At 43.2% G+C, this 25,391-nt stretch overlaps 2 protein-coding genes across 2 annotated transcripts; one reads left to right on the top strand and one right to left on the bottom strand.

Annotated features, from left to right (window-relative positions):
* On the bottom strand, positions 1 to 25,391 carry LOC117556907 (crossover junction endonuclease MUS81-like; the record flags this gene model as incomplete). Its single annotated transcript, XM_034232501.1, has 15 exons — positions 1 to 387; positions 578 to 661; positions 2,273 to 2,376; positions 3,249 to 3,377; positions 3,623 to 3,718; positions 5,895 to 6,014; positions 6,646 to 6,758; positions 9,102 to 9,229; positions 9,314 to 9,481; positions 10,001 to 10,219; positions 10,361 to 10,449; positions 14,278 to 14,358; positions 14,438 to 14,554; positions 14,814 to 14,899; positions 25,208 to 25,391. Coding segments are annotated over 15 exons (1,785 nt in total), but the record flags the coding sequence as incomplete, so codon positions are not given.
* LOC117556908 lies at positions 18,431 to 21,560 on the top strand. The gene is made up of 2 exons (XM_034232503.1): positions 18,431 to 20,077; positions 21,117 to 21,560. The coding sequence occupies exon 1, from the start codon at positions 18,741 to 18,743 to the stop codon at positions 19,821 to 19,823; it is 1,083 nt and encodes a 360-aa protein (XP_034088394.1). The 5' UTR covers positions 18,431 to 18,740; the 3' UTR covers positions 19,824 to 20,077; positions 21,117 to 21,560.

Raw genomic sequence — 25,391 nt, 5'->3', positions numbered from 1 at the left:
TTTTACAAATACAAATATTCTTCTTTATTTCATTTCTGACTGTCTAGAAGTTTACCACAGTGCTTTCTTCACAAACTGTAGTGTAAAACATCCATATGCAATAACAACAATACTATTTAAAATCTTAAACTTTATTTAAGTTTCAGGGGGCGTTTGTGAAATTCTTCATACAAGTAGCAATATGTTACGGTGATGAGAACTTAGCAGCATGTTAATATTTACATAACAAAGGACGTTTCCATCCTAAAATGTGTTTAATTCAAGTAAGGTAGGGATGGAAACTAAGTGAAAATATGTTCATGATATGTTTTTATATTAAGCTACGTCAGTGCTCCCTGAGTGCAGTACAGCTGATAAACTGTTCTGCTCAGAGCTGGACCCAGGTTCCTGGAAAAAAGGGGAAATTAAATGTGAATTAATTGCAATTTCTTACAGTACTGCCATTACGTCAATTTGTATCTGAACTGTGAGTAAAAGCCACAGTACTTTGACTCAGGTTTTCAACTTGTTATCAACAAATACTACATGGATCATTAGAGCATGCTGGGAGAAATATGAAACCAGTTGGACTACAAACCTTTTGAGCTTCCCGTATCTGATGGAGGAGAGGAGCTTCTCCTTATCAGCTTCACCTGCACATCGCTCATAGGCTGTCAGGAGACTGAGATTAAGAGAGGAAGAAAGATTTGAATTAAATGTCAACAATGTCTTACAGTAGCGCAATGTCTTGTACTCATGAATAGAAGAGAGTTTGCATAAAAATGTGTTTATAAAACGGACAAGTCAAATCAAGCAATCTGATTGGTTCTTAGCCGTAGTTACTTTTCACAAGTCAGTATCCCTCCGCGTCTGAGAAAAAGCTACAACCGTTACAGCTGTTACATTAAGTCCGTTATGAAACTAACTAGCAAAGCTTAAGATGGAAACATGTAAGGTTAACTTGGACCTCCGGGGGGTCTTACTATGGAGGAGAGGATTGAGGAGTGCCTATCTCCAGAAAGCACCTAAACGACGACATGCAGAGCTCCGTGAAGAGCAGGGAGACCAACTGGAGAAGTAGCACCATTCAAAAGCTTTCTGATGCGGGTCTTGAAAGCAGAGACATGATGACCGTTAGTGGCCACAGGTGCGAAAGCTCTCTCCAGAGCTGCTGGAAGCCCAATCTCGGGGACCGGAGAAAGTGGAGCAATATTATCGCCACGCCAAGCAACAGCCTAGAACAACCTCAACCTATACAAGTGACCTCGTAAGCCATGCTGCTGATGCTGGACAGGTTTTCAGTGGCTGCACAATAAACGGAAACATACAAATTAATGTAAATAAATAGCCAAATAATGGATCAACGCTCTCTGTCTAATATGTTCGCTAGCTGTTAGTGTTGTTGCATAGCAACCACCTCGCACTATGTTTCTTGCAGAAGGCAACGGAGGGACTATTTTATTTTGAACATCATTATTTACTAATAAAAACTATTTAAATTAGAGTGTATTTTTCTTTCATATTGCCACACTTGGTAACCGTTTTATAAAAGCAATAGCTCACTTCAGGCCGTGGTATATGCTCATTATATCACAGCTCAGGGGCGTGGTTCGGCCCGACGCGAAGTATACCCTCATGTTTCAACCTTGTTGTTAATTACCCAAAGTCAGAAATGTCTCGTTTATTTCATGAGTTTCTGAACTCAATGAGGGTTTTTTTTTATCTTATTCTTTATTATATGAACACATTTTTCATATTCCTTCAACTTACCTGTCCCATTTTGTCTAGTGCATTATTTTATTGGGTTTCATGTCTAACTCTTTCATGCTGGGTATATTGTTTGCTGCACTGTTGGAGGAGGAGCATGAGACTTAAGATTACAATGTAGTTTTGCGATATGAAAAATAAATGAATCCTTGAAATGTAATGTTTTAATAATAATAATAATACATTTTATTTATATAGACGCCTTTCAAGGCTCTCAAGGTCGCCATACAAGACACACAAAACTAAAAACCAGCAGAACAACAAGGCAATATAATCAATAAGGACCGAAGATGCGTCATGTGATCAGGGGTGTGAAGAGACGTGATTTGAAAATGGAGGGAGAGTCAGAAACTAAAAATCGATGCGGTATTTGACGGGCAGCAGGTGAAGTTTTGCTTCCATGATATCTATCTCTGCTAGTGCTAACTGCCTCATTCTTTGTATACGTTATCTAAAAACACCTTTGAAAGAAAGGGAGGAATACTTGAACAGGTGAGATGTGTGACTGTATCATAATGTGGGTTACCTGAGCGGGGTGCTGTAGAGCTCCAGTATAGCAGCTGCTTTGTCTCCCGACAGTCCGCTCACCTGCATCAGCTGCCGGGCAAACACTTCTTTCACCGTCTGACTCTGAGAGGGAGAGATTTATTTATTAAAATAGATTATGAACCGATGAGCTGATAACCAGTTCTATCACCAAAATAAAAAGGTTGCTTGGTCTAATTAGCAAAATATTGTAATTGCTTGTTTGTTTGTCAAGTATGCCTCTGTGACGAGACATCCCTTCTGTTATTGTATTAAGTTCATGAACATTGTATAATAATAATAATGCATTTTATTTATATAGCGCTTTTCACAACTCAAAGACGCTTTACAGTATGAGGGAGGGTAGACAAACAAGGACAGGCAAACAATTAAGTAAAAAATAAAAAGGCAGTCAAGAGGAAGTTGATTGAGAGGGGGGGGGGGCTTATGGGTAGACACAGAGTTGAAAAGATGTGTTTTGAGGCGGGACTGAGAGACTGTGAGGGACTCAGAGTCACGGAGATCTTGGGGGAGGGACTTCCAGAGCCGAGGAGCTGCCACTGAGAAGGCTCTGTCCCCAAAGCTGCAGAGTGTGGATGTGGGAATGGATAGGAGTCCGGCTGCGGTGGATCTGAGGGACCGTGGAGGTTGATAAGGAGTGAGAAGGTTTGTGAGATAAGGGGGGGCCAGATGGTGGAGTGCTTTGTAGGTGAGGACCAGAATGTTGTAGTTGATGCGATGGGAGACAGGAAGCCAGTGGAGGTCTTTGAGGACTGGGTTATAAGATGCACATCAGATACTGATCCCTTATTGCTAATGTCTACTACTCCCTGTAACTGGGGAAATGTTCTCAACTGTCTTCTGAATAAAGTATTGTAAAAAATAGATTATGGACCAACAGGGTAGTTGGAAATTAAAACAGGTATTGCTAAAAAGTCTTTCTTTAAATGCAAAAACAAAGAGACGGACACACACACCTTGTTTTTGATTGCACCGTGGTTGAACTCTGCAAAAGAGATAAGAGAGCAGGGGGGGGTCCCTCTCTCCTCTTCCTCATCCTCTCTATCCCCCTCCAGCTCTCTGGAGCGACACGTCAGCGTACAGTTCTGGAAAACAGATTTAAAAGTTTATTATCAGAACTATTCCACTTGTTTTGGGGCCGTCTTAGACCCCTATACAGTAATACACAATATACTCATTTCTTTATAGAACAAGGGTTCAAAAGGCTATAAGAACATGTCTAAATGATTGAAGTTGAGGCAAAACCCTACCGTAATTGTTTTATCTTTTGGGACGATTTTAAAAACATATACATGTATTGCTTTTATAAAATATGTATTTAAACGTTTACCTGGTAGAGTTTATTAAGGTATCGAGTCATGACGGTGAGGTAGGCCATCGACTCCCTCACATCCTGGACTCTCTTCACAAAGAAGCGATCAATAACCACACACACACACACACACACACACACACACACACACACACACACACACACACACACACACACACACACACACACACACACACACACACACACACACACACACACACACACACACACACACACACACACACACACACACACACACACACACATACACACACATACATACAAAAGACAACATGTATACATCAGAGACTCAAACAAATCTTGTTTTGTGATTAATGCAGTGCACATTAAGACCCCAACGCAAACGAACCGAATACGATATCAAAAAAGTCTTCCGTTCACACGAGACCGCTCGGGAGCGCTGGAGACGTTGTAGTACACATGCCGGCCTGTAAGTGGCGCTGTACTTCTGCCACAAAATACACCAAAAGCAGCGAAGAAGACCCCTGAGCATGGTTGCCATGGTTGCCCTTCTGTTTATGCCCCGCGGTGGATTTATCCACTTGTTGCTGATGGTTGTGGTAGAGGAGCTAGTGTTGCACGGTGTACCGATACTTGAAAGGTACCGCGATACCCTGCCGTTAAAAACGTTACGATTCCTCCGTTTCATTAGTATCGGTACTTTAAGAATGACGGGGGAAAGTGCTCCGGTGAGAAAGCGCTGTTTTAATAAGAGCCGTGTGTTCAGCGCTCTGCTTCATGCCTGCAGTCCCGCCCCTCTCGTGCACGCTCTAAGTCCCGCCCCTCTCGTACACGCTCTAAGTCCCCCCCTCTCTCGTGCACGCTCTAAGTGCCTCCCCTCTCTCAAGCACGCTCTAAGTCCCTCCCCTCTCAAGCACGCTCTAAGTCCCTCCCCTCTCGTGCACGCTCTAAGTCCCTCCCCTCTCTCAAGCACGCTCTAAGTCCCTCCCCTCTCAAGCACGCTCTAAGTCCCTCCCCTCTCGTGCACGCTCTAAGTCCCTCCCCTCTCTCAAGCACGCTCTAAGTCCCTCCCCTCTCAAGCACGCTCTAAGTCCCGCCCCTCTCGTGCACGCTCTAAGTCCCCCCCTCTCTCGTGCACGCTCTAAGTGCCTCCCCTCTCAAGCACGCTCTAAGTCCCGCCCCTCTCGTGCACGCTCTAAGTCCCCCCCTCTCTCAAGCACGCTCTAAGTCCCTCCCCTCTCTCAAGCACGCTCTAAGTCCCCCCCTTTCTCGTGCACGCTCTAAGTGCCTCCCCTCTCTCAAGCACGCTCTAAGTGCCTCCCCTCTCTCAAGCACGCTCTAAGTGCCTCCCCTCCCAAGCACGCTCTAAGTGCCGGCCCTCTCAAGCACGCACTAAGTCCCCCCCTCTCTCGTGCACGATCTAAGTCCCTCCCCTCTCTCAAGCACGCTCTAAGTCCCCCCCTTTCTCGTGCACGCTCTAAGTCCCTCCCCTCTCTCAAGCACGCTCTAAGTCCCCCCCCTTTCTCGTGCACGCTCTAAGTCCCTCCCCTCTCTCAAGCACGCTCTAAGTGCCTCCCCTCTCTCAAGCACGCTCTAAGTCCCTCCCCTCTCTCGTGCACGCACTAGCTGCCAGAGCATGTGAGAAAGCGAGAAGCATGGCAGCAAGTGGGAGTGCAACTGCCGCTGCGCCTCGGCTTGTTGACAAAAAAGACGCCAGAAGCGAAAAACAAAAAAGTTGTTTATAGATGATGCTTAAATTAATTTAATACGAATTCTAGTCATTTATTTAATTTATTGTTCTCATTGTTTAAAAGTTTGTGTTCTGGTTCTGGTGTGAAATAAAGCACAATAATTACATTTACGACTGTTTCCCTTTTTTTAAGAAAAGTATCGAAAAATAATCGGAATCGCAATTCTTGACTTGGTATCGAAACCAAAATGTTGGTATCGTGACAACACTAAGAGGAGCTGTAGATTTAGCACTAACATCTGTAGCATGCTCAGTAGCACTAGCTACTGAGCATGCTACAGCAGTGAGCAGCAGAGGCGGGGAGAGGCGGGGCTATGGCTTCATCGTTATCAGGAAATGATCGTATAGGGCGTACACACGGAGCCGTTTGGCCCCCCAGAGCGTTCCAGTTGCAGATCTATCCACCTTGGGACCCGTTATCGTTTCCGCGTCTCCGTTACAGCCTCGTGTGAACGAACGGGCTATACGAAAGAGAAAAGTAGCGGATACAACCGTTTGCGTTCTCGTGTAAACAGCACCTAAACCACCATGCAGGTGTGTGAGTGTGTGTTCTCTCACCTGTGTGTTGATGATGGCCTGCTGCAGCGTGGACTCAGGTAAACTCAGGTGAGAGGCAGCCTTCCCACACTCCTCCACCAGGTAGCAGGGGTTACGCAGACCACAGCGCTTCAGACGGAACTGATGAGGAGAAGAAAGGGACATTTCTCGCTGTGCACAGTAACACATGTAAAAAAAACACTCTTTATATCATTTGATTAACAGCATTGTAGAATATCAATTAGTGTTTTCAAATTTATAACAAGATGGAAAAGGTTTTTTTTATCAAAAGATACGGAGAGTAAAAGCAAAGAAACTCATTACAGAAGATTTAACCATTTTGATTTGCGATTAAATGTTTAAATGAATCATCAAGTTCAAATAAAACTTAAGATGCATCCTATGTACCTACTTTTGGACATGCACTTGAAGACAGACATTTATATACATTTTAAGTATCCATATATGTATGTTTACAGTTCCACCGAATTATTATATTGTTATTTTGATATATTCCGTGTTTCACTCGTATACCTGTTGCTGCTTTACCGATAGAATAACCCTATGGGGATTAATAAAGGTTTGTCTAATCTTAAATATGATAATCTTCTTGCATTTCTACATTTCATATCATAATAAACTGAAAATATCTTTGGGATTATTGACCATTTGTCGGGCAAAACAAGCCATTTCAAGTCAGCATGCAGGGCTCTGGTTAACGGAGTACACGACTAATAATTTGATGGAGTTGACGAAGATGTATTTTCTTCACCTTCTGTTCCCTGAAGCGCCCGTCGATGATGCTGCCGCACAGGTCGTCCATCCTCTTCCTCTCGATGATGTAATCCAGGACGAGCTCACGGCCAACGGGGGTCCGCAACTGACCTGGAGTCAGAGAAAGACTAAATGATTACGAGTTGGAATTTATTACAAAATTGGGACATTGCAGAAGCGGTGGACGGTTAAAGTGAAGAGGGTAAACCACGGTGAGGAAATGTTGAATACGGTTCGTCTATTTGGAGAATTGTAAGCTCTGGTTGTGCTTTTGTTGTATTTCTGTTGAATTTGTTAATTTATTTATATTCTTGGTCTGTACTTTAAACTGATTTCTACTAACTGCACACTTTTCATTTTAGCATTATTCTGTAATCTGCCATATGTCTAATGTTCGGTTGTGTTTGTGTAATGTGATAAATGTAAAAAATCAATAAATACATGTTTAAAAATAAGAATAATAATTACGAGTTTATGTAGATAGTTTTGAGACATGCTAAGGGAACAAGGTGATGGGATTCTCTTCCTCACTTCCTGTGTCTTTTACTTTATGGTAAAGGTCCCCTATTATACTGTGTTTCATCGATATATTACAGGTCTTAGATATATACAGAGCCTGTCTCTGCTTGGCTGAAACGCCAAACAGATCATTGCAGCATTACCCATAATCCCCTCTGTTTCAGCCCTGTTTCCAAAGTGCTGATTCTCTGTCTGTTAATTTAGATGAAAATAAGGAGCCCCTCCCCACGCCCCTCTGAGAGACATTTGGGTACAAAGAACACATAAGGCACTTTCACACCGGAGTACTTTTCCCTTTTAGTTCCGATACTTCCTGGGATTTTGCGTTCACACCAAAAAGAGAATTTAGTTCATGAGAACTTTTCCCAGCTTTTCAGTCCCTGCTAGAGAGGTGGGACTTTCCTGGGGAGAAAAAAGTTCCAATTTCTGATTGGCTGGGCGAATTGCAAACCACGCCCCGTAAAACTCTGAAAAGTTTTGTGAAGCCGCCATTGTATTTGTGGCATTAGCATTATTAGCATTATTAGCATTCGCCCCGCGCACCAACAGAGAGAGACTAACTTATGGCAACACAAAATAAAACATGGGAGCGGTGGAGATGAGGAGGTGTCGGCGTTCTGGCGATTTACTCGGAAGGCTTCAGTAGAAGCTGCTGGGAGTCCCAGCAGCTTCTACTGAAGCCAGTCCCCAACTCCGGGGACTTTGGGTGGCAGTATACGCCGTGAAGTGGTTTGCGGCCTGCCAGTAAACCCAAAGCAGAAGAAGAAGAAGTGACGTCAGCGGCTTCATTTGCGTAATCCTCCCTCAGGGAACTTATTCCGGTGTGAACGCGATCGGCTCTTTAGTTCCATGGGGGAACTAAGTGCTGGGAACTAAGTACGGCAAAGTACTTGGTGTGAACGCGGCTATTGGTGCTCTAGGAGGAGATTCAGGCGATAAAGGGGGAGGGGGGGGTTACCTTGGATGCTGATTGGCTAATGGTTACCCAAGCCAAAACATCGTTATGACATCATAAAGTGGCCAAAATCTGATCAGCTCATTTTCAGACAGGTTTTTATATAAATGGATCAAAAAGAGAGAGAATCTTTGTTCCTGAAACTTTCAGAGTCTCTTTCCACAGAGGGGACACATGTTGATGTAGAGGAGACATGAAGAAGAGGGGACACATGTTGATGTAGAAGAGACATGAAGAAGAGGGGACACATGTTGATGTAGAAGAGACATGAAGAAGGGGACACATGCTGATGTAGAGGAGACATGAAGAAGAGGGGACACATGTTGATGTAGAAGAGACATGAAGAAGAGGGGACACATGCTGATGTAGAGGAGACATGAAGAAGAGGGGACACATGTTGATGTAGAAGAGACATGAAGAAGAGGGACACATGTTGATGTAGAGAGACATGAAGAGAGGGGACACATGTTGATGTAGAAGAGACATGAAGAAGAGGGGACACATGTTGATGTAGAAGAGACATGAAGAAGAGGGGACACATGTTGATGTAGAAGAGACATGAAGAAGAGGGGACACATGTTGATGTAGAAGAGACATGAAGAAGAGGGGACACATGTTGATGTAGAAGAGACATGAAGAAGAGGGGACACATGTTGATGTAGAAGAGACATGAAGAAGAGGGGACACATGTTGATGTAGAAGAGACATGAAGAAGAGGGGACACATGTTGATGTAGAAGAGACATGAAGAAGAGGGGACACATGTTGATGTAGAAGAGACATGAAGAAGAGGGGACACATGTTGATGTAGAAGAGACATGAAGAAGAGGGGACACATGTTGATGTAGAAGAGACATGAAGAAGAGGGGACACATGTTGATGTAGAAGAGACATGAAGAAGAGGGGACACATGTTGATGTAGAAGAGACATGGAGCAGTGGATTTTGCACAATAGGCGAGTTGTTTTCTACGTTGTATTACCTGGAATAGGCGCGACCTTTTCCCGAGCGACCCACAGGAAATCTCCCACGTTGAGCTTCCTCACATCGAACGTCACTCCGTTCCTCTGCAGCTCTTTGACCAGATCCTGCTTGCAGTTTTTGCTTCCGCTTCACAAACACACCGACCGTTCAGGAAACACACACACACACACACGTTTGATTCACACAGTTTAAAACACACAGCGGTCTTACCCCGTTGTCTCAATGAAGTCCACACAGAGGATGATCTCGTAGGAGCCGGGAAGGAGACTCCAGGACTTTGGGTTTCTGCTCGGTACATTTCGGGGTTTCCCTGAAAAGAACATCCCAGGAACGAGAACCCTCGGCTGGGAAGCAGAGGAGGTCGGCCTCTCTGTAGGTCTGGAAAAAGACGGTTCAATTCCTTTTATTGTATTGACAAACAGTTCAACAACACAAGTGCAATCATAAAACATAATGGAGATATTTCGGTCTTAAATATATATTACTTACACATCTACAATTGGAGAGTTCATCAGAAACATTACAAGCTAAAACACACAAAGGAAAGTCTACCTATTTTCGTATATTAAAGTAGAAAGCACCGTATTTTTCTGTATTTACTTTTTACATGTATATAGTTGACCTATTTTTGCTTTTTACTTGCACCGTTCTATATATTTTTGGACTATATTTATTCCTTTTTATGTCGTAAGTTGTTGGAGGAGGCTGGGACTTAAGATTGTCAAAACCAAGACCACGTTATCTTGAATCTTGAATGTTTAACTGGTCTCTAAACACTTAGTCTATACAACATATGACAAAAGGAAAATAAAGGTACGACTTAAATGCATTTCAGAGTAGAGTTACTTGTTGAGATAATGATACGTTTTTGTCCCAGAAGTTTTGAAGCACACTCACTGTATTCTCTCCTCTTCCTTCTCCTCTTCGTCATCATCACTAACAGTGAGGTCCACAATCCCCGGGCCACCTTCTTCTCCCTCCTCCTGCTCGTTTCCTTCACTCCTGGCCTCCTCTCTGTCTCCTTCTGGACCTTTAGTTCCCTCTAAAGACTCGAGGTGCTCCTCTAAAGACTCGAGGCGCTCCCCTAAAGCCAGACCCTCTTCTGTCAGAGAATACCTGAAGAGGGAGGAAGTGTGAACTCCATTTAAACGAAAGAGAAGCCCCCGTTTCCACTTCAAAACACTCTGAATCTGAAATCGTACAGAAATAATGTGTGTGTCAATCCATCGTGTGTGTGTGTGTGTGTTTCCTCTGTACCTTGCAGGGTTGTGGGTCTTCATCATCAGGTTCTTCTGGATCAGAGTGCTCACTGAAGACCAGGCCGTGTACTTACTGCCCAGATCTGGCTATAGACACATAAAAGTTAACTGAATTAAAATACAAATATTCAGGACGCTCTGATCAGGGTACCCTGTGCCGTCATATCAGTCAATAAATGGCCAATAAAAAATTGTTCTCAAGCTAATTTTGTACCAAAAACATTAATATGTCATGCCTACAGACTCAACATTTTTTTTGAATAAAGAGTATTATTAGGAAGTATTTTCAATTGGAGTATTTTCTCTGCTTTTGACGACAATTTTTGAGTAATAATAATGGTTTATTGTTAACAGGACATCCCAACACAAGTCCCTTTTTATATATTAGTTTCAGAACATCGGTGTGTTCATTTTCACCACATAATCCTCCACAAAGAACTCCCTTAATATTGAGTAGAATAGAGAGTAGGAGTCAGCCATCTTGTTGTTGTTTTTTCAAAAATGGAATGCCTGGGCAAAGTTACCCAGAATGCATCTTCACTGTTGCCATGGCCACATCTCTACACGTGAGCATTGTGCAGAAATTCCAAGTGATGTCATGATGATGCTGTGATGTGCTTTGTGACATCATCGATAGTTCCAAATGGGAACCTGCAAGGAGACCAGTTTGAGTTTCAAGGCACAGCATATCTTGGCTTAGCAGAAACCAGTCTGACGCTGACAACACAACCAGTTAGGTATTACCAGTTGCTACTGTGTGTGTATCATTGTCATCTTAAAAAAACATGTCCTGCAATAAGGAACAAGCGGAATTGGGAGGTGACTACGCTGGAGTTAGGAGGAGTCTTGGGGCAGTTCAAGAACATCTCAAGACCCTACATGTGGAAATGCAATCCATACAAAAACAGTTCGGCAGCTTTCCAGCGCTGGGGGAGCAGTTTGACGCTCTGAAGGCAGAGGGACATGTCGCGAGGCGCAAGTGTGCCTACCTCGAAAAAGCAGTGAGGGTTCTTAGTGAGAAGATCGAAAATAACGTTACCGTAGAGGCGATGTTCCAGGGACTAATCCAGACAAACAAGGAATTGGAGCGTGAACGACAGATCCTTGAGGAACAGATGTTTGACAAGCTAGATGAGCTGGATAGCATCGATGCTATCAAAGCCGAGCATGAAGCTGCACTACGTGTACAGAGAGAGCTCGAAGCACAGATTAAAGAGGTGCGTTCATCGATCCAAAGCTATTCTGCTGCAGAGGAAACGCTTGATGCATTGAGAAGTGACGCAGAGGAAACCATCAGAGTAAATGGTGGCCTTGAGGAAGAACTTCAGTATCTCAAACAAAGGAAAGAGCAACTTCAGGATCGTTTCCAAGTGTCTAAGGCAGAGATAGAGACGGTTTTCCAGAAGAACCAGGCTCTGCAGCAGGAAGTGGACGATCTCTGCAGGGAGCTTGAAAATGAAAGCATGGTGCAGTTTGAGATGGACGAAATGAACCGGTCGAAATATGAGGAAATGAGCCAAACCGAAGACTTGCAAGAAGAGATCTTTGAGCTTTCAAAGAAGCTTCTGGGTTTAGAGGATCTTCTGGGGTCATACAACATTGCGAAGGAAGAAAAAGAGTTGATTTTCCAGCAAATGCAATTGTTGCAAACAAAAGAAAGTCGAGTTGTGCCAAGAACTTGAGAACGAGGACACCATTAGGGAACGTTGCAACGCAATGGTGACAGAAAAAGCCGCCATGAGCCTCGAACATGTCTCCCTGCGAGAAGAAGTGTTGCAGCTCAAGGAAAGGCATCTGCGTTTCATGCACCTCGAGGACTCTTACAAGGAGGCGAAAGCTGAGAGAGAGGACGTTACGAGGAAGAACGAGGCTTTGTTTAAAAAGATCCAGGGTTTGAGCAATGAGGTTCACAAGGAAAAGCATCTCATGATCAAGTACGAGGCTTTGCAGGCATCCAACGAGACCTTGAGGTGTGATAGTGCCGCCATGGCGAAGGATCTTGTGGAACTTAACCTAGAGATTGGTGTTTTGAGGAAGGGTCGTTCTCAGAACAAAACCCTGCAGGAAAAGATTAACGACCTGCAGTCTATGTGTGATGAGCCGCTGAGGGAAAGAAACACAGCGGTTCAGAATCCAAACGGCGATCAGGACCGAATGAACGGCTTGAATGTGAACAACGTCAGTCTTCACAATGACTTCCTTGAATCCAAGAAAACGTTTGGGGAGAAAAGAGCTCAGCAGGCCAAAAACACCGCGGATCAGAATCCAAACGGCGAACTCGGACAAAGGGTCCAAGAAGATCAAGACCGAATGAACGGCTTGAATGTGAAGATCGTCACCGTTGACAATGACTACCTTGAACACATGAAAACGGTTCAGGAGAATCGAGCTCAGCAGGCCAGGAGATAAAAGCCACTAACTTATCCGTGGCATAACGGGTTTTCTCCGGGGGCACCGGGTTTTTCCCAAAATGTACGATTTAAAAAAACCAAACATTAGTAAAATGTCTTAGCATGACATCAGGGGGCTTAGATATTCTTCCAGCAAGCTACAATTACAACGAGATAAATACCACGGGTTAAAGTTCATTAACTTATCCGTGGCATAACGGGTTTTCTCCGGGGGCACCGGGTTTTTCCCAAAATGTACGATTTAAAAAAACCAAACATTAGTAAGATGTCTTAGCATGACATCAGGGGGCTTAGATATTCTTCCAGCAAGCTACAATTACAACGAGATAAATACCACGGGTTAAAGTTCATTAACTTGTCCGTGGCATAGCGGGATTTCTCCGTGAGCGCCGGGTTTTCCCAAATGTACGATTTAAAAAAAACAAAAATATTATTAACATGGATCTTTTTTTTATTATTACATGTTACTTGTTAGACGCTTTTATCCAAAGCGACTTACATACTCAATACTGTGGCTCCCACAGGAGCAATTTGGGGTGAAGAGTCTCAGGGACACAACGACATGCTGACTGCAGTGGGGTTTGAACCTGTGACCCCCTGACCCCAACACCTAGGCACTAACCCACTACGCCACATGCCTCCAAACAAACACGGATCTTTAATACAAGCATCGGTCGGAGAAATTCACATCACAAGTCACACAGTCAAAGGTTCTGACTGCACGGGTGGGTTGCCATGTCAAATCTGATCCGCCTCGCATCTTGGTAGACCTTTTAACTAGTATACAGAGAGTCAATTGGGGGACGGTACGTGAACACCTGGGAACAATGGAGATGTCTCTGACATCCGTGGTGCTTAGAAGCCCGCGTTCTCACAGTCGTAAAACCCCCCCTGTGCCCGCCAGGTCAGGCCATAAAACCTGGTAGTATCAACATACGACTCCATTATCACATTCCTTACGGGAGATTAGAAGCAGGGATGGTCGTAAATGTCAACACACAGAATAGGTGTGATTTTTTTATTTGTGCTGTTGTTAAGTGTTTTTATTGTAAAGTGTTTTTATTGTAAAGTATTTTGATTGTATGTACAGCACTTTGACCAAAAATCGTTTTGAAAATGTGCTATATAAATAAAACTTGATTTGATTTAAATAGTTCATTATTCTGTGTCATAATAATGCTTCGTGGTCATTTCAGAGTGTCTACCCGTGTTAAACTGTTACAGCCCACACGCAATGATCCAATACTTCTACATATTGGTGTTTAATAATGTCAAAATAAATAAAAGGAGGTAAAAGACTGACAGTTATGCACCAGAACATCTCGATTAGTGCCGTCGTCATTTTAAGTTAAGTTGCTACGCCACTATTTTATCTTAGCGAAAGCAAAACGATAATTTTCAAATATATGAAAGCATGTTTAAAATCATTAGTCGTGTCAAATCCTCAATTTATTTGGGTGTAATAAGCGGGTTTAAATGCACTTGTAACGAATACTCCACTCACCACAGAGAAGGACTTATCGCAGAGCTGCTGAGCTTCTGCTTGGAGCTCCATCTTAAACATGTAGCCTTTGCTGCCTGGGATCTGGAGGGAGAGACATCAAATGAACCCACGATGCAAAACATGGAGGTATTTTGTGTAGATGTGAAGGAGGAAGGCGTACCTGAGACACTCTGTAAAGTGTGAGCAGAACAGCGTAGCCTCCAGACCGTCTCTGGGGTACGTACTCCCTCTTCTTCCTCCCCCCTTTGTTTTTCCCTTGATCCCCGGCTGCATTCTTCTACAAGGAAAGTTCAACAAAAGAAGTCACAAATAAGAGGTTTTCAATGACATATAGGGTGAATGACACACACACACACGGAGACACTTGAACACACACACAGAGACCCTTGAACACACACACACACACACACATGGAGACACTTGAACACACACACGGAGACATATTATTATTGGGATTTCTTCCCCATGAAACGGTGTCTTTACACAGTGAGATGAACACACACACACACACACACTTCTACACACACTCCATCTACCTTTCTGGGTGGATCCAGGCTGTTGTTGTCCTGTCGGCCAGCAGGGGGCGCTCCTTCAGGGAGAGAGTGGATCGGAGCGTCTGGACCTACAGGAAAAGAGAGCAAACAAAGACAGATTAGAACGTAAACTTCAAGACATTTTGAGACTGCTTTGTCTTTAAGATCCAAGAAGAAATCTCATGCTATCATTGAAAGACTTTTAGAGAAAATATTTGTTTTTGTACAAACAAAAAAACGCTTTTGTGTTACATTTTATTCCATCTTAGTAAGTATTTGTAGGTATTTGTTTCCTAGCTTTGCCTTTGGGTATTACTCATAGTAGTGCAGAGAAATTATAATGACATTTTTATGTATACAAATGTTATTTATTTTTGTAAAGCTACCCATCTATTCTCTTTTAGCTATCTTATGTTCTCAGTGTTTCCCCTACCATTGGACTACACAAATTAGTCATTCGAGACAAAAATGTCCACTGCAAAAGACTTTGATAAAAACATTATATTAAAAGGTTTTTTTCACAACTTTTTGGGGTTCAATCTTTAAAGCAACTTCCGCCCTAATAGAAAATACCAAAAATGTAATCATTTTCAGGATTTTAACCCTTTAAATGCCATTTTGAATACATGAAACCACTGTTTTTTTTCATGATGAAAACAGAGGAAATGAGTTATTTTCCAAAACATACATATCTGGGGACTGGCTCTTTTTTTTTTTATCACAGTCTTGGATGTGTCAAAGATTAGCAACAAAATAGATTTTTTTGCATTATTAGTTTTTGCACAAAATCAGATTGAACAAAAAAGTCACACATTAGTCATTCGGGACAAAAATGTCCGCAGTGATACCGGAGGGTTAATATATATTATATATAGCGCCAAATCGCAACTGAAGTCATCTATCTACGGTCACTTTTCCGTGTGCTCTTTTATTACATAAACTAAACGCTTATGTTATTTATCCAATGTCTGTGCATGTTTCAGTGTCCACTAGGGCTGCTCAATTAATCGTATTTTAATCGCAATTACGATTATGGCTTGCAACGATTACGAAAACAACGTAATCGAAATATAAAGATTATTTTTTTTATTATTATTAATTTCAGTTGAGTTATACTTAAAGTTCAGGGTAATCAACTGTTAAAAAGATACTGTTCAAATTGTTTTCCTCCAATAAATGGATGTTTTCAAAGTACATGGATAATCGTTTTTAATAATCGTGATATCAATTATTGACCCAAATAATCGAGATTATGATTTTTGCCATAATCGAGCAGCCCTAGTGTCCACTGCATTCTGAAGGGCGGGGCTCTGCTCCACACACACACACACACACACACACACACACACACACACACACACACACACACACACACACACACACACACACACACACACACACACACACACACACACACACACACACACACACACACACACACACACACACAGTGACAGACACAGTCACACACACACACACACTCAGTGACAGACACAGTCACACACACACACACACACACACACACACACACACACACACACACACAGTGACAGACACAGTCACACACACACACACACTCAGTGACAGACACAGTCACACACACACACACACACACACACACAGTCACACACACACACAGTGACACACACACACACACACACACACACACACACACACACACACTCAGTGACATACACAGTCACACACACACACACACACACACACACACACACACACACACACACACACACACACACACAGTGACAGACAGTCACACACACACACACACACACACACACACACACACACACACACACACACAGTGACAAACACAGTCACACACACACAAACAATGACACACAGTGACAGACACAGTCACACAAACAGTCACACACACACAATGACACACACACACAGTGACAGACTGTTAGAGTTTATTGAAGGATAAATGTGTTTTCATAATGTATTCTCATAAATGTGTTACAAGAAGCATAATGGAGGAACAGAGAACAGTCTGTTCAGTGCCACACATACACACACACACAGATTCACATGACTGAGAGTCACAAGATTCACACTAACAAATAAGGTGTTGGTCAACACCACATGATTGTCATGTTACTGTATTGTTGAAATAAAAAGAATGCACTGGGAGAAGGCGAGTTGAGTTGGTTAAGGAGTTGACACGGCCTGTCACTCGCCGATTCTCCTTGCAGCAAGTAAAACTTGGAACTCGAGTATCTGTTATCTCTGTTCACTGGATTTTGGTTATTGAACCGAGCTGGGGTTTACCCTTACAAAGTAATATAGATACCCCACACAGACACAGTCACAAGTGACAGCCGCAAGTCTGTCGACAGCCGGGATCATCAGCCGACCCCGAGAAAGACCCGGGACGCAGAATTCGTGGCCGGACCGGTGCTTATATGTCCAACCTCCCTCATCCTAGGCACGATTGACGGAATCCAACCGGACCAGTGACCACAGATAACGGGTAAGATAAAACGTTGATATACACGGTTACTCCGCCATTAAGGAGGTTGATAAAAAGTTGATATACACGGTTACTCCGCCATTAAGGAGGTTGATAAAACGTTGATATACACGGTTACTCCGCCATTAAGGAGGTTGATAAAACGTTGATATACACGGTTACTCCGCCATTAAGGAGGTTGATAAAAAGTTGATATACACGGTTACTCCGCCATTAAGGAGGTTAATAAAACGTTGATATACACGGTTACTCCGCCATTAAGGAGGTTGATAAAACGTTGATATACACGGTTACTCCGCCATTAAGGAGGTTGATAAAACGTTGATATACACGGTTACTCCGCCATTAAGGAGGTTGATAAAACGTTGATATACACGGTTACTCCGCCATTAAGGAGGTTGATAAAACGTTAATATACACGGTTACTCCGCCATTAAGGAGGTTGATAAAACGTTGATATACACGGTTACTCCGCCATTAAGGAGGTTGATAAAAAGTTGATATACACGGTTACTCCGCCATTAAGGAGGTTGATAAAACGTTGATATACACGGTTACTCCGCCATTAACGAGGTTGATAAAACGTTGATATACACGGTTACTCCGCCATTAAGGAGGTTGATAAAACGTTAATATACACGGTTACTCCGCCATTAAAGAGGTTGATAAAACGTTGATATACACGGTTACTCCGCCATTAAGGAGGTTGATAAAACGTTGATATACACGGTTACTCCGCCATTAAGGAGGTTGATAAAACATTGATATACACGGTTACTCCGCCATTAAGGAGGTTGATAAAAAGTTGATATACACGGTTACTCCGCCATTAAGGAGGTTGATAAAACGTTGATATACACGGTTACTCCGCCATTAAGGAGGTTGATAAAACGTTGATATACACGGTTACTCCGCCATTAAGGAGGTTGATAAAACGTTGATAGAGAAAGGCTACTCCGCCTAGAAGGAGGATCGACGTGCCTTATGAGTGATTGAGTGAAAGCAGTGTGTAAAAGTGTCACCAGTGGAATCAGCGCACAGAGTGGAAACCTAACGGTGATAACAAAAACTCTGTGGTCTGTTGAAGTACACTAGTGGTGAATTAGGAATTATGTTCCGACCGGCACGTTGTCCAGTAGGAACACCAAGCTAGAATCATGGGGTCCAATGGGAGTAAGCCTGCCGCTACAGGGGACATGAGATATATGGAAATATATAGTCATGGCAGCACCAGTTATTGTAGCAAATGGTATAAACTGTACGGCTTCCGAGGAAAGTTGGAGAAAACAGCAGTAAGATAATTAAGCAACAAATTGAGAGCAGCAACAGCTGGAACAACACAAGGCAAGAAAAGAAAGAAGTTAGAAGCTCAACTGCGGGTTGCAGCTTTATGGGCTGAACAAGCCCATAAAAGGACAGGTGGAGCAGAAGAAGGTATGATAGCAGCGGCTGTTTCAGTGAAAGCAGACGAGGAGACAGGGCGTTCAGGGTCAGTTGACGCTGTACGCCGCGAGAAAGAGAGAGCGATAGTGGAAGAACACAAAGCGCAGGAACAAAGAATAAAAAGGAAGCAAGAGAAAGAGAGAAAAGACAGGGAAAGAGAGACACAAAAACGCATCGACAAAGAAATGGCAGATGCATTAAGCCCACTGCACACCAGAAAAAATAAGGGGGAAACCAAGTTATATCCTGTTGAAGAATTAAGAGAAGCAGAACAATCCTTCGACGGAACAGCATATCAGGGTGACGCTTATCCATTAGTACAAGTGGCCAACCCGCACTATGGAGTTGACGGTGACCTAGAAAGAATGTTAAGAGTGTTCCGCCCATGGACAATGGATGAGTGTAAAAAGGCTTGTGAGGGACTGACTCCATACAAACAGGACCCGGCGCAGTTTGTCCTTGACCATACTGCATTAATAGCGTCATATGGTTTAAATGGACATGAAGTTTTAAGAACCCTTATGACAATCTTTGGCCACGAATGGGCCAGGGTAAAGGGAGATTTCACCGGGTCCTGGCCCAATGGAAACCCGCTGGAACCAGGTCAGCAGGACCTCATAAATGCACTCGCTCCCGTAAATATCTCAATCGAGAGGGTTTTTGCACTGAGACGAGACTTTACTAAAGTCTCAGGGTGTAGACAGGGAGAAAAAGAGTCAGTACAAGATTTCAGAATCAGAATGGAAGATTGTTTCCGTATCCATAGCGGAATTCCACCCAGCAATGCTGTTGACTCCCCATATGTGCAGCAGCTGAAACAAAGCCTGATGAATGGGTTGCACCCAGGTATTGCTGACTTTATCCGCAAGCATAATGTTAACCATAGGACATGCGACTTACAAGAGTGCCTAAATTATGCAGAACATGCAGCAACCCAGATCAAAGAAAAAAGACATAAGAAAGCGTCAGCATCAGCTTTCTTCATAGGAGAAGATGGGGAAGAAAATCAGATTTTCTTTGTGGGACCAGGACAGGGGAGAGGCGGGTTTAACAGAGGACGAGGGAATGATAGATGAACAGGCAGAGGCAGAGGAGGAGGCAGAAACGCAGAAGGCAAATTCCTCTGCTACAGGTGCGGAAAGGAGGGGCACATGGCGAGAGACTGTGAGGAACAGAGACCACAGAACAAAGAAGGGGGACAAAAGGGACAGTACAAAGACGAAAGACATGGCCCCCCCCCTTCACATAACCTACATAGTTATGACAACTGACTAGACGTAGAAAAGGAAGAAGAGGACGTCCACACACATCACATTGACCTTTCTGAAGTATTACTGAATCTGTCAGACAACAGTATTAAACCTACCAGGACAATCGAAATCAATGGGGAAAAATTAGAATTCTTATGTGACAGCGGTGCAGACTCATCAGAAGTGAACAAAGAGGTCCAAAGAATGTGGCCACCAACTGGCACTATGTTTGTAAAATCAGCAAATGGACACATAAATCAGAGGTCGATTTCAAAGCCACTTTTTATGGAAGATAGAAGGTCAGGCCTCCAGGCATCCCTCAAATGTGTGTTCATCTCAAACTGCCCTGTCAATTTGCTAGGGAGAGACGGCATGGAAATGTTAAAAATCAGTGTAGTACCAGTCAAAGGGGGAATGCGAGCAGTAGGGCCCGGAGAAAAGGTGGAAGACCAGGTCTTCCTTCAAAAATCCATAAACACCCCCAACTACTACTGGTCACTAGACATGCCACAACCTGACGTGACAAACACAGGTGAACACCTGTTAACACTATTCACCCCACAACATGACCAAGAAGTAATGAAACCTGACGCATTGCACGTTACACTAAAGTACAAGAACACCCCTGGCCCAGACAAAGACTATGATGTGCTCGTGCATCGACTGACACCACAGAGGGTAGTGTTCCACTCGATGTATGCAAACCAACACGGGGATGTTGTAATTGACGCTAGGGTCCCATCAACCACTGCCTTGATAATGGAACCAGGTTCCACGCCACACATATCAGTAGCTAGGGGCCCAGAGACTTCATGGAGAGACTTAGGTTTATTAGTGGCTAGAGGTAACAGGATAACAAAATGGACAGATGACAAAAACGGTTGGCAAACTGGAGGCGGGTTAAAGCGCAAAACTCTAGGGTTTACCCTAGTGATGACACCACGCGCCCACCTAGACGACCCTGAACAACAATGATGTATGCTAAGTGAAGAGGCCTTAGAGGTCCTGAAAACGGTGCCGCCATGCGTATGGTCACAAGGAAAATGTGATGTAGGTCGCATGGTGAACGCAAAACCTGTACACGTTAGACCAAAAACTAACCACAGACCCTGAGGGAACATTCAGAATAAACAACAAGATAGTACTCCCTGTTAGTCTCTACAAAACAGCAGCTCATTTGAGTCATGGGCCGTGCCATGTCTCAACAGGAGGGATGGTGACAATAATAAATGAACACTTCCATACATACAACTATATTACATTTTCTAAAAACTTTTGTAGAGCCTGTGTAGTATGTTGCAGACACAATGCTCAAGGCAATGAGCGACCACAGAGAGGAAAGTAGAAACATGCATGAGAATCACACCCACGGCAACAGGGTTGTCTCCCTTTGAGATCATAACAGGAAGGCAATTCAGACTACCAATCACAGACGAGGTGAAGGAGGAGGGTGATGCTGAGGCAGAGACTACATTAGCTGAATGGATGAGCAGACTCTTCAGAAGCAATGAGATAGCTCGAACAAATAACTTGCCAGACATTTCTACTCCCTTACAGGATACTCGAGTGCAGACTGGTGACCAGGTCCTCGTGAAGGTGATTAAGAGGAAGCATTGGCACTGTCCACGGTGGGACGGTCCCTACACGGTACTGCTGACAACACCGACTGCACTAAAAATCGCCGAAAGAACTACGTGGATACATCAGAGCCACTGCAAAAAGATAATACCTCTCCAACTTAACGACGGATAAGTGGTGGAAGTCCGGCTACAAAGGGCGGTGTTTCATTAGGAAATACTGGTCTCAACCCCGGTGAAGAAAACAACAGAACCACTATCACCAATAGACTATGTTGGGATAGGTGTTGTGTGTAGTGACCCTGCTGGGTCTGACGCTAATGACTATAAGACAATTGAGTGAGGAATCCTCAACAAAAGAAGAAGTCCATCGAGAGAAAAAATGGTCACTACTCAACGATGTTGCAACAGACAGATAACGGTGACTATACTGACACAGACCCCTCTCAGAAGGACGAATATACTCACCTAACCTCCAATGTGTAAGACTTAAAGGTTACTGTCTGTCATATGACGAATGGTTCGAAAATGTCAAAAACAAGTGAATTAATTCTGAAAGTAATAAAGACACTGTAACCAGCTAGTAATTATGAAAAACAGGAGGGAATGTTAGAGTTTATTGAAGGATAAATGTGTTTTCATAATGTATTCTCATAAATGTGTTACAAGAAGCATAATGGAGGAACAGAGAACAGTCTGTTCAGTGCCACACATACACACACACACAGATTCACATGACTGAGAGTCACAAGATTCACACTAACAAATAAGGCGTTGGTCAACACCACATGATTGTCATGTTACTGTATTGTTGAAATAAAAAGAATGCGCTGGGAGAAGGCGAGTTGGAGTTGGTTAAGGAGTGGACACGGCCTGTCACTCGCTGATTCTCCTTGCAGCAAGTAAAATTGAAACTCGAGTATCTGTTATCTCTGTTCACTGGGTTTTGGTTATTGAACCGAGCTGGGGTTTACCCTTACAAAGTAATATAGATACCCCACACAGACACAGTCACGCACACACACACAGTGACAGACACAGTCACGCACACATATGAGGGGCCGTACAGGCCGTAATTCATACTGGTCATTTCACGCACATACATTCTTCTTTTACATACATATATTTTCACTCTTACATACATACATTCTTCTTTTACATACATATATTTTCACTCTTACATACATACATTCTCCTTTTACATACATATATTTTCACTCTTACATACATACATTCTCCTTTTACATACATATATTTTCATTCTTACATACATACATTCTCCTTTTACATACATACATTTTCACTCTTACATACATACATTCTCCTTTTACATACATATATTTTCACTCTTAAATACATACATTCTCCTTTTACATACATATATTTTATAATATATGCATGTCTGAAGAGAATATATGTATGCAAGAGAAGAATGTATGTATGTGTGAAGACAATATATGTATGCAAGTGAAGAATGTATGTATGTGTGAAGACAATATATGTATGCAAGTGAAGAATGTATGTATGTGTGAAGACAATATATGTATGTGAGAGAAGAATGTATGTATGTGAGAGAGAAAGTATAGTGGAAACGTAAGAAGTATGGTTGAAACGGAAGGCAGGTCATTCTTGCGCTGTGATTGGCTCAGAAGGTCGAGCGGGGCGGGCTCATGTTCAGAACTTCTGATTCAAATCAACATGATGGAGGGAGAGGGTTAGGGTTAGATGACTCCGTGTATCTACGGACCACTTGTTTTTCTTTATTAAACAAGTAAACGGAAGAGTGTCTGCGAGGCGTTTTTGCTTTTTACCTTACTAAATGGTCTAATGGTCATTGTAGCGAGGGGGGGGGGGGGGGGGGGCGCGATACTCGCGGAAGTGATTTCAAAACAAAAGCACTCGTTTGCTTGGAACGTTGAACATAATTATAAACAAGGGGAAACAAGGTGAATTTAGCGATCACAACGAAAACGGCCAAGACACACATTGAGCCCAGAAAATGAATGTTATTAAGGCTGTAAATATAATAAGCATGTGTCTAAAATGGACAACATTGTTAGGAGATTTAAACTATACAGCGATTCTGCACTGCGGGCACTCAGCCGTCTCTCGCGTTTGTCTTTTCAAATCAGCTGCTCTTCATATTTTACAAATATTTTTTACTGAAAGTTCTTAATAAAACTGACACTGTTGGACTCGAGGGGAGAATAATAAATGGACAACATTGTTAGGAGATTTAAACTATACAGAGAGCCGTTTTTTCAAATCAGTAGCTCTTCATTTTCTTTTTACAAATATATTTTACCACAAGTTCTTCATAAAACTGACACTGTTGGACTCGGTACTAGTTTGACTGCTACTAACAATACATTGAAGTACTTTTACTGTGTACTTTGTGAGAAATACTCTGTCAAAGTCCCCTCCATATAGCACATAATCTAATGCATCAGTCCGTCCCAGGAGGGAGTTTATAAACCAAAGAGTAACCGCCCTTACGGCACGCTCTGATAAGTAAAGCGAACGCACCCGCAAGGACACCTGGCGAGGGATGTGACAGTTTCAGGGGTTGACCAAATGTTCCTTAAAACCCCTAATGCTTGCTGCAATCTACGCGACTCATCTCCCTCCATCATGTTGATTTGAAATCAGAAGTTCTGAACATGAGCCCGCCCCGCTCGACCTTCTCAGCCAATCACAGCGCAAGAATGACCTGCCTTCCGTTTCAACCATACTCCTTCCGTTTCCACGATACTTTCTCTCTCACATACATACATTCTTCTCTCACATACATACATTGTCTTCACACATACATACATTCTTCTCTCACATACATACATTGTCTTCATACATACATTCTTCTCTTGCATACATATATTCTCTTCAGACATGCATATTATAAAATATATGTATGTAAAAGGAGAATGTATGTGCTTGAGAGGACCAGTATGAATTATGGCCTGTACGGCCCCTCATACAGTGACACACACACACACACACTCAGTGACAGACAGTCACACACACACAGTGACGCAAACACAGTGATGCACACACAGTGACACACACACACACACACACACACACACACACACACACACACACACACACACACACACACTCAGTGACAGACAGTCACACACACAATGACACACACACACTCAGTGACACACACACACACACACACACTCAGTGACAGACACAGTCTCACACACACACAGTCACACACACACACACACACACACACACACACACACACACACACACACAATGACACACACAGTCACACACACACACTCAGTGACAGACACAGTCACACACACACACACACACACACACACACACACACACACACACACACACACACAAACATTGACACACACAGTGACACACACACACTCACACACACACACACACACACACACACACACACACACAGTGACACACACACACAGTGACACACACACACACAGTGTAAATATGTTTAAAATACATTTTGAATGCAGGACTTGTTAGACTGCATGCAATACGTTATAACATTTCTTCACAGTGGTGTTACTACTTACTATAACTGTGAAACCTAACAGTAAATAAAGACATGACGTATGAAGGCCTGAGCACTTTGTTCTGATGTCTTACCTTCTGGTAGACGTACTGCAGCTTCAGGCCCTTCTCTTTGGCGGCGTCCCGCAGCTCGGTGAGCCACTGGAGGAACAGAGGGTTGGGGCAGGAGGGCAGGGGGCGTTTCCGACCCAACCGGACCTGCTGCGAGGCGGGCATCCCTTTGGACCTGGGGGCAGAGTGACGAAGTACATTTACTAAG

This window comes from Gymnodraco acuticeps, unplaced genomic scaffold (assembly GCF_902827175.1).
Source record: "Gymnodraco acuticeps unplaced genomic scaffold, fGymAcu1.1, whole genome shotgun sequence".
NCBI classification, from domain to species: domain Eukaryota; kingdom Metazoa; phylum Chordata; class Actinopteri; order Perciformes; family Bathydraconidae; genus Gymnodraco; species Gymnodraco acuticeps.
Note: the sequence above shows the minus strand (reverse complement) of the source record. Positions and strands in the feature narration are given on the sequence as shown.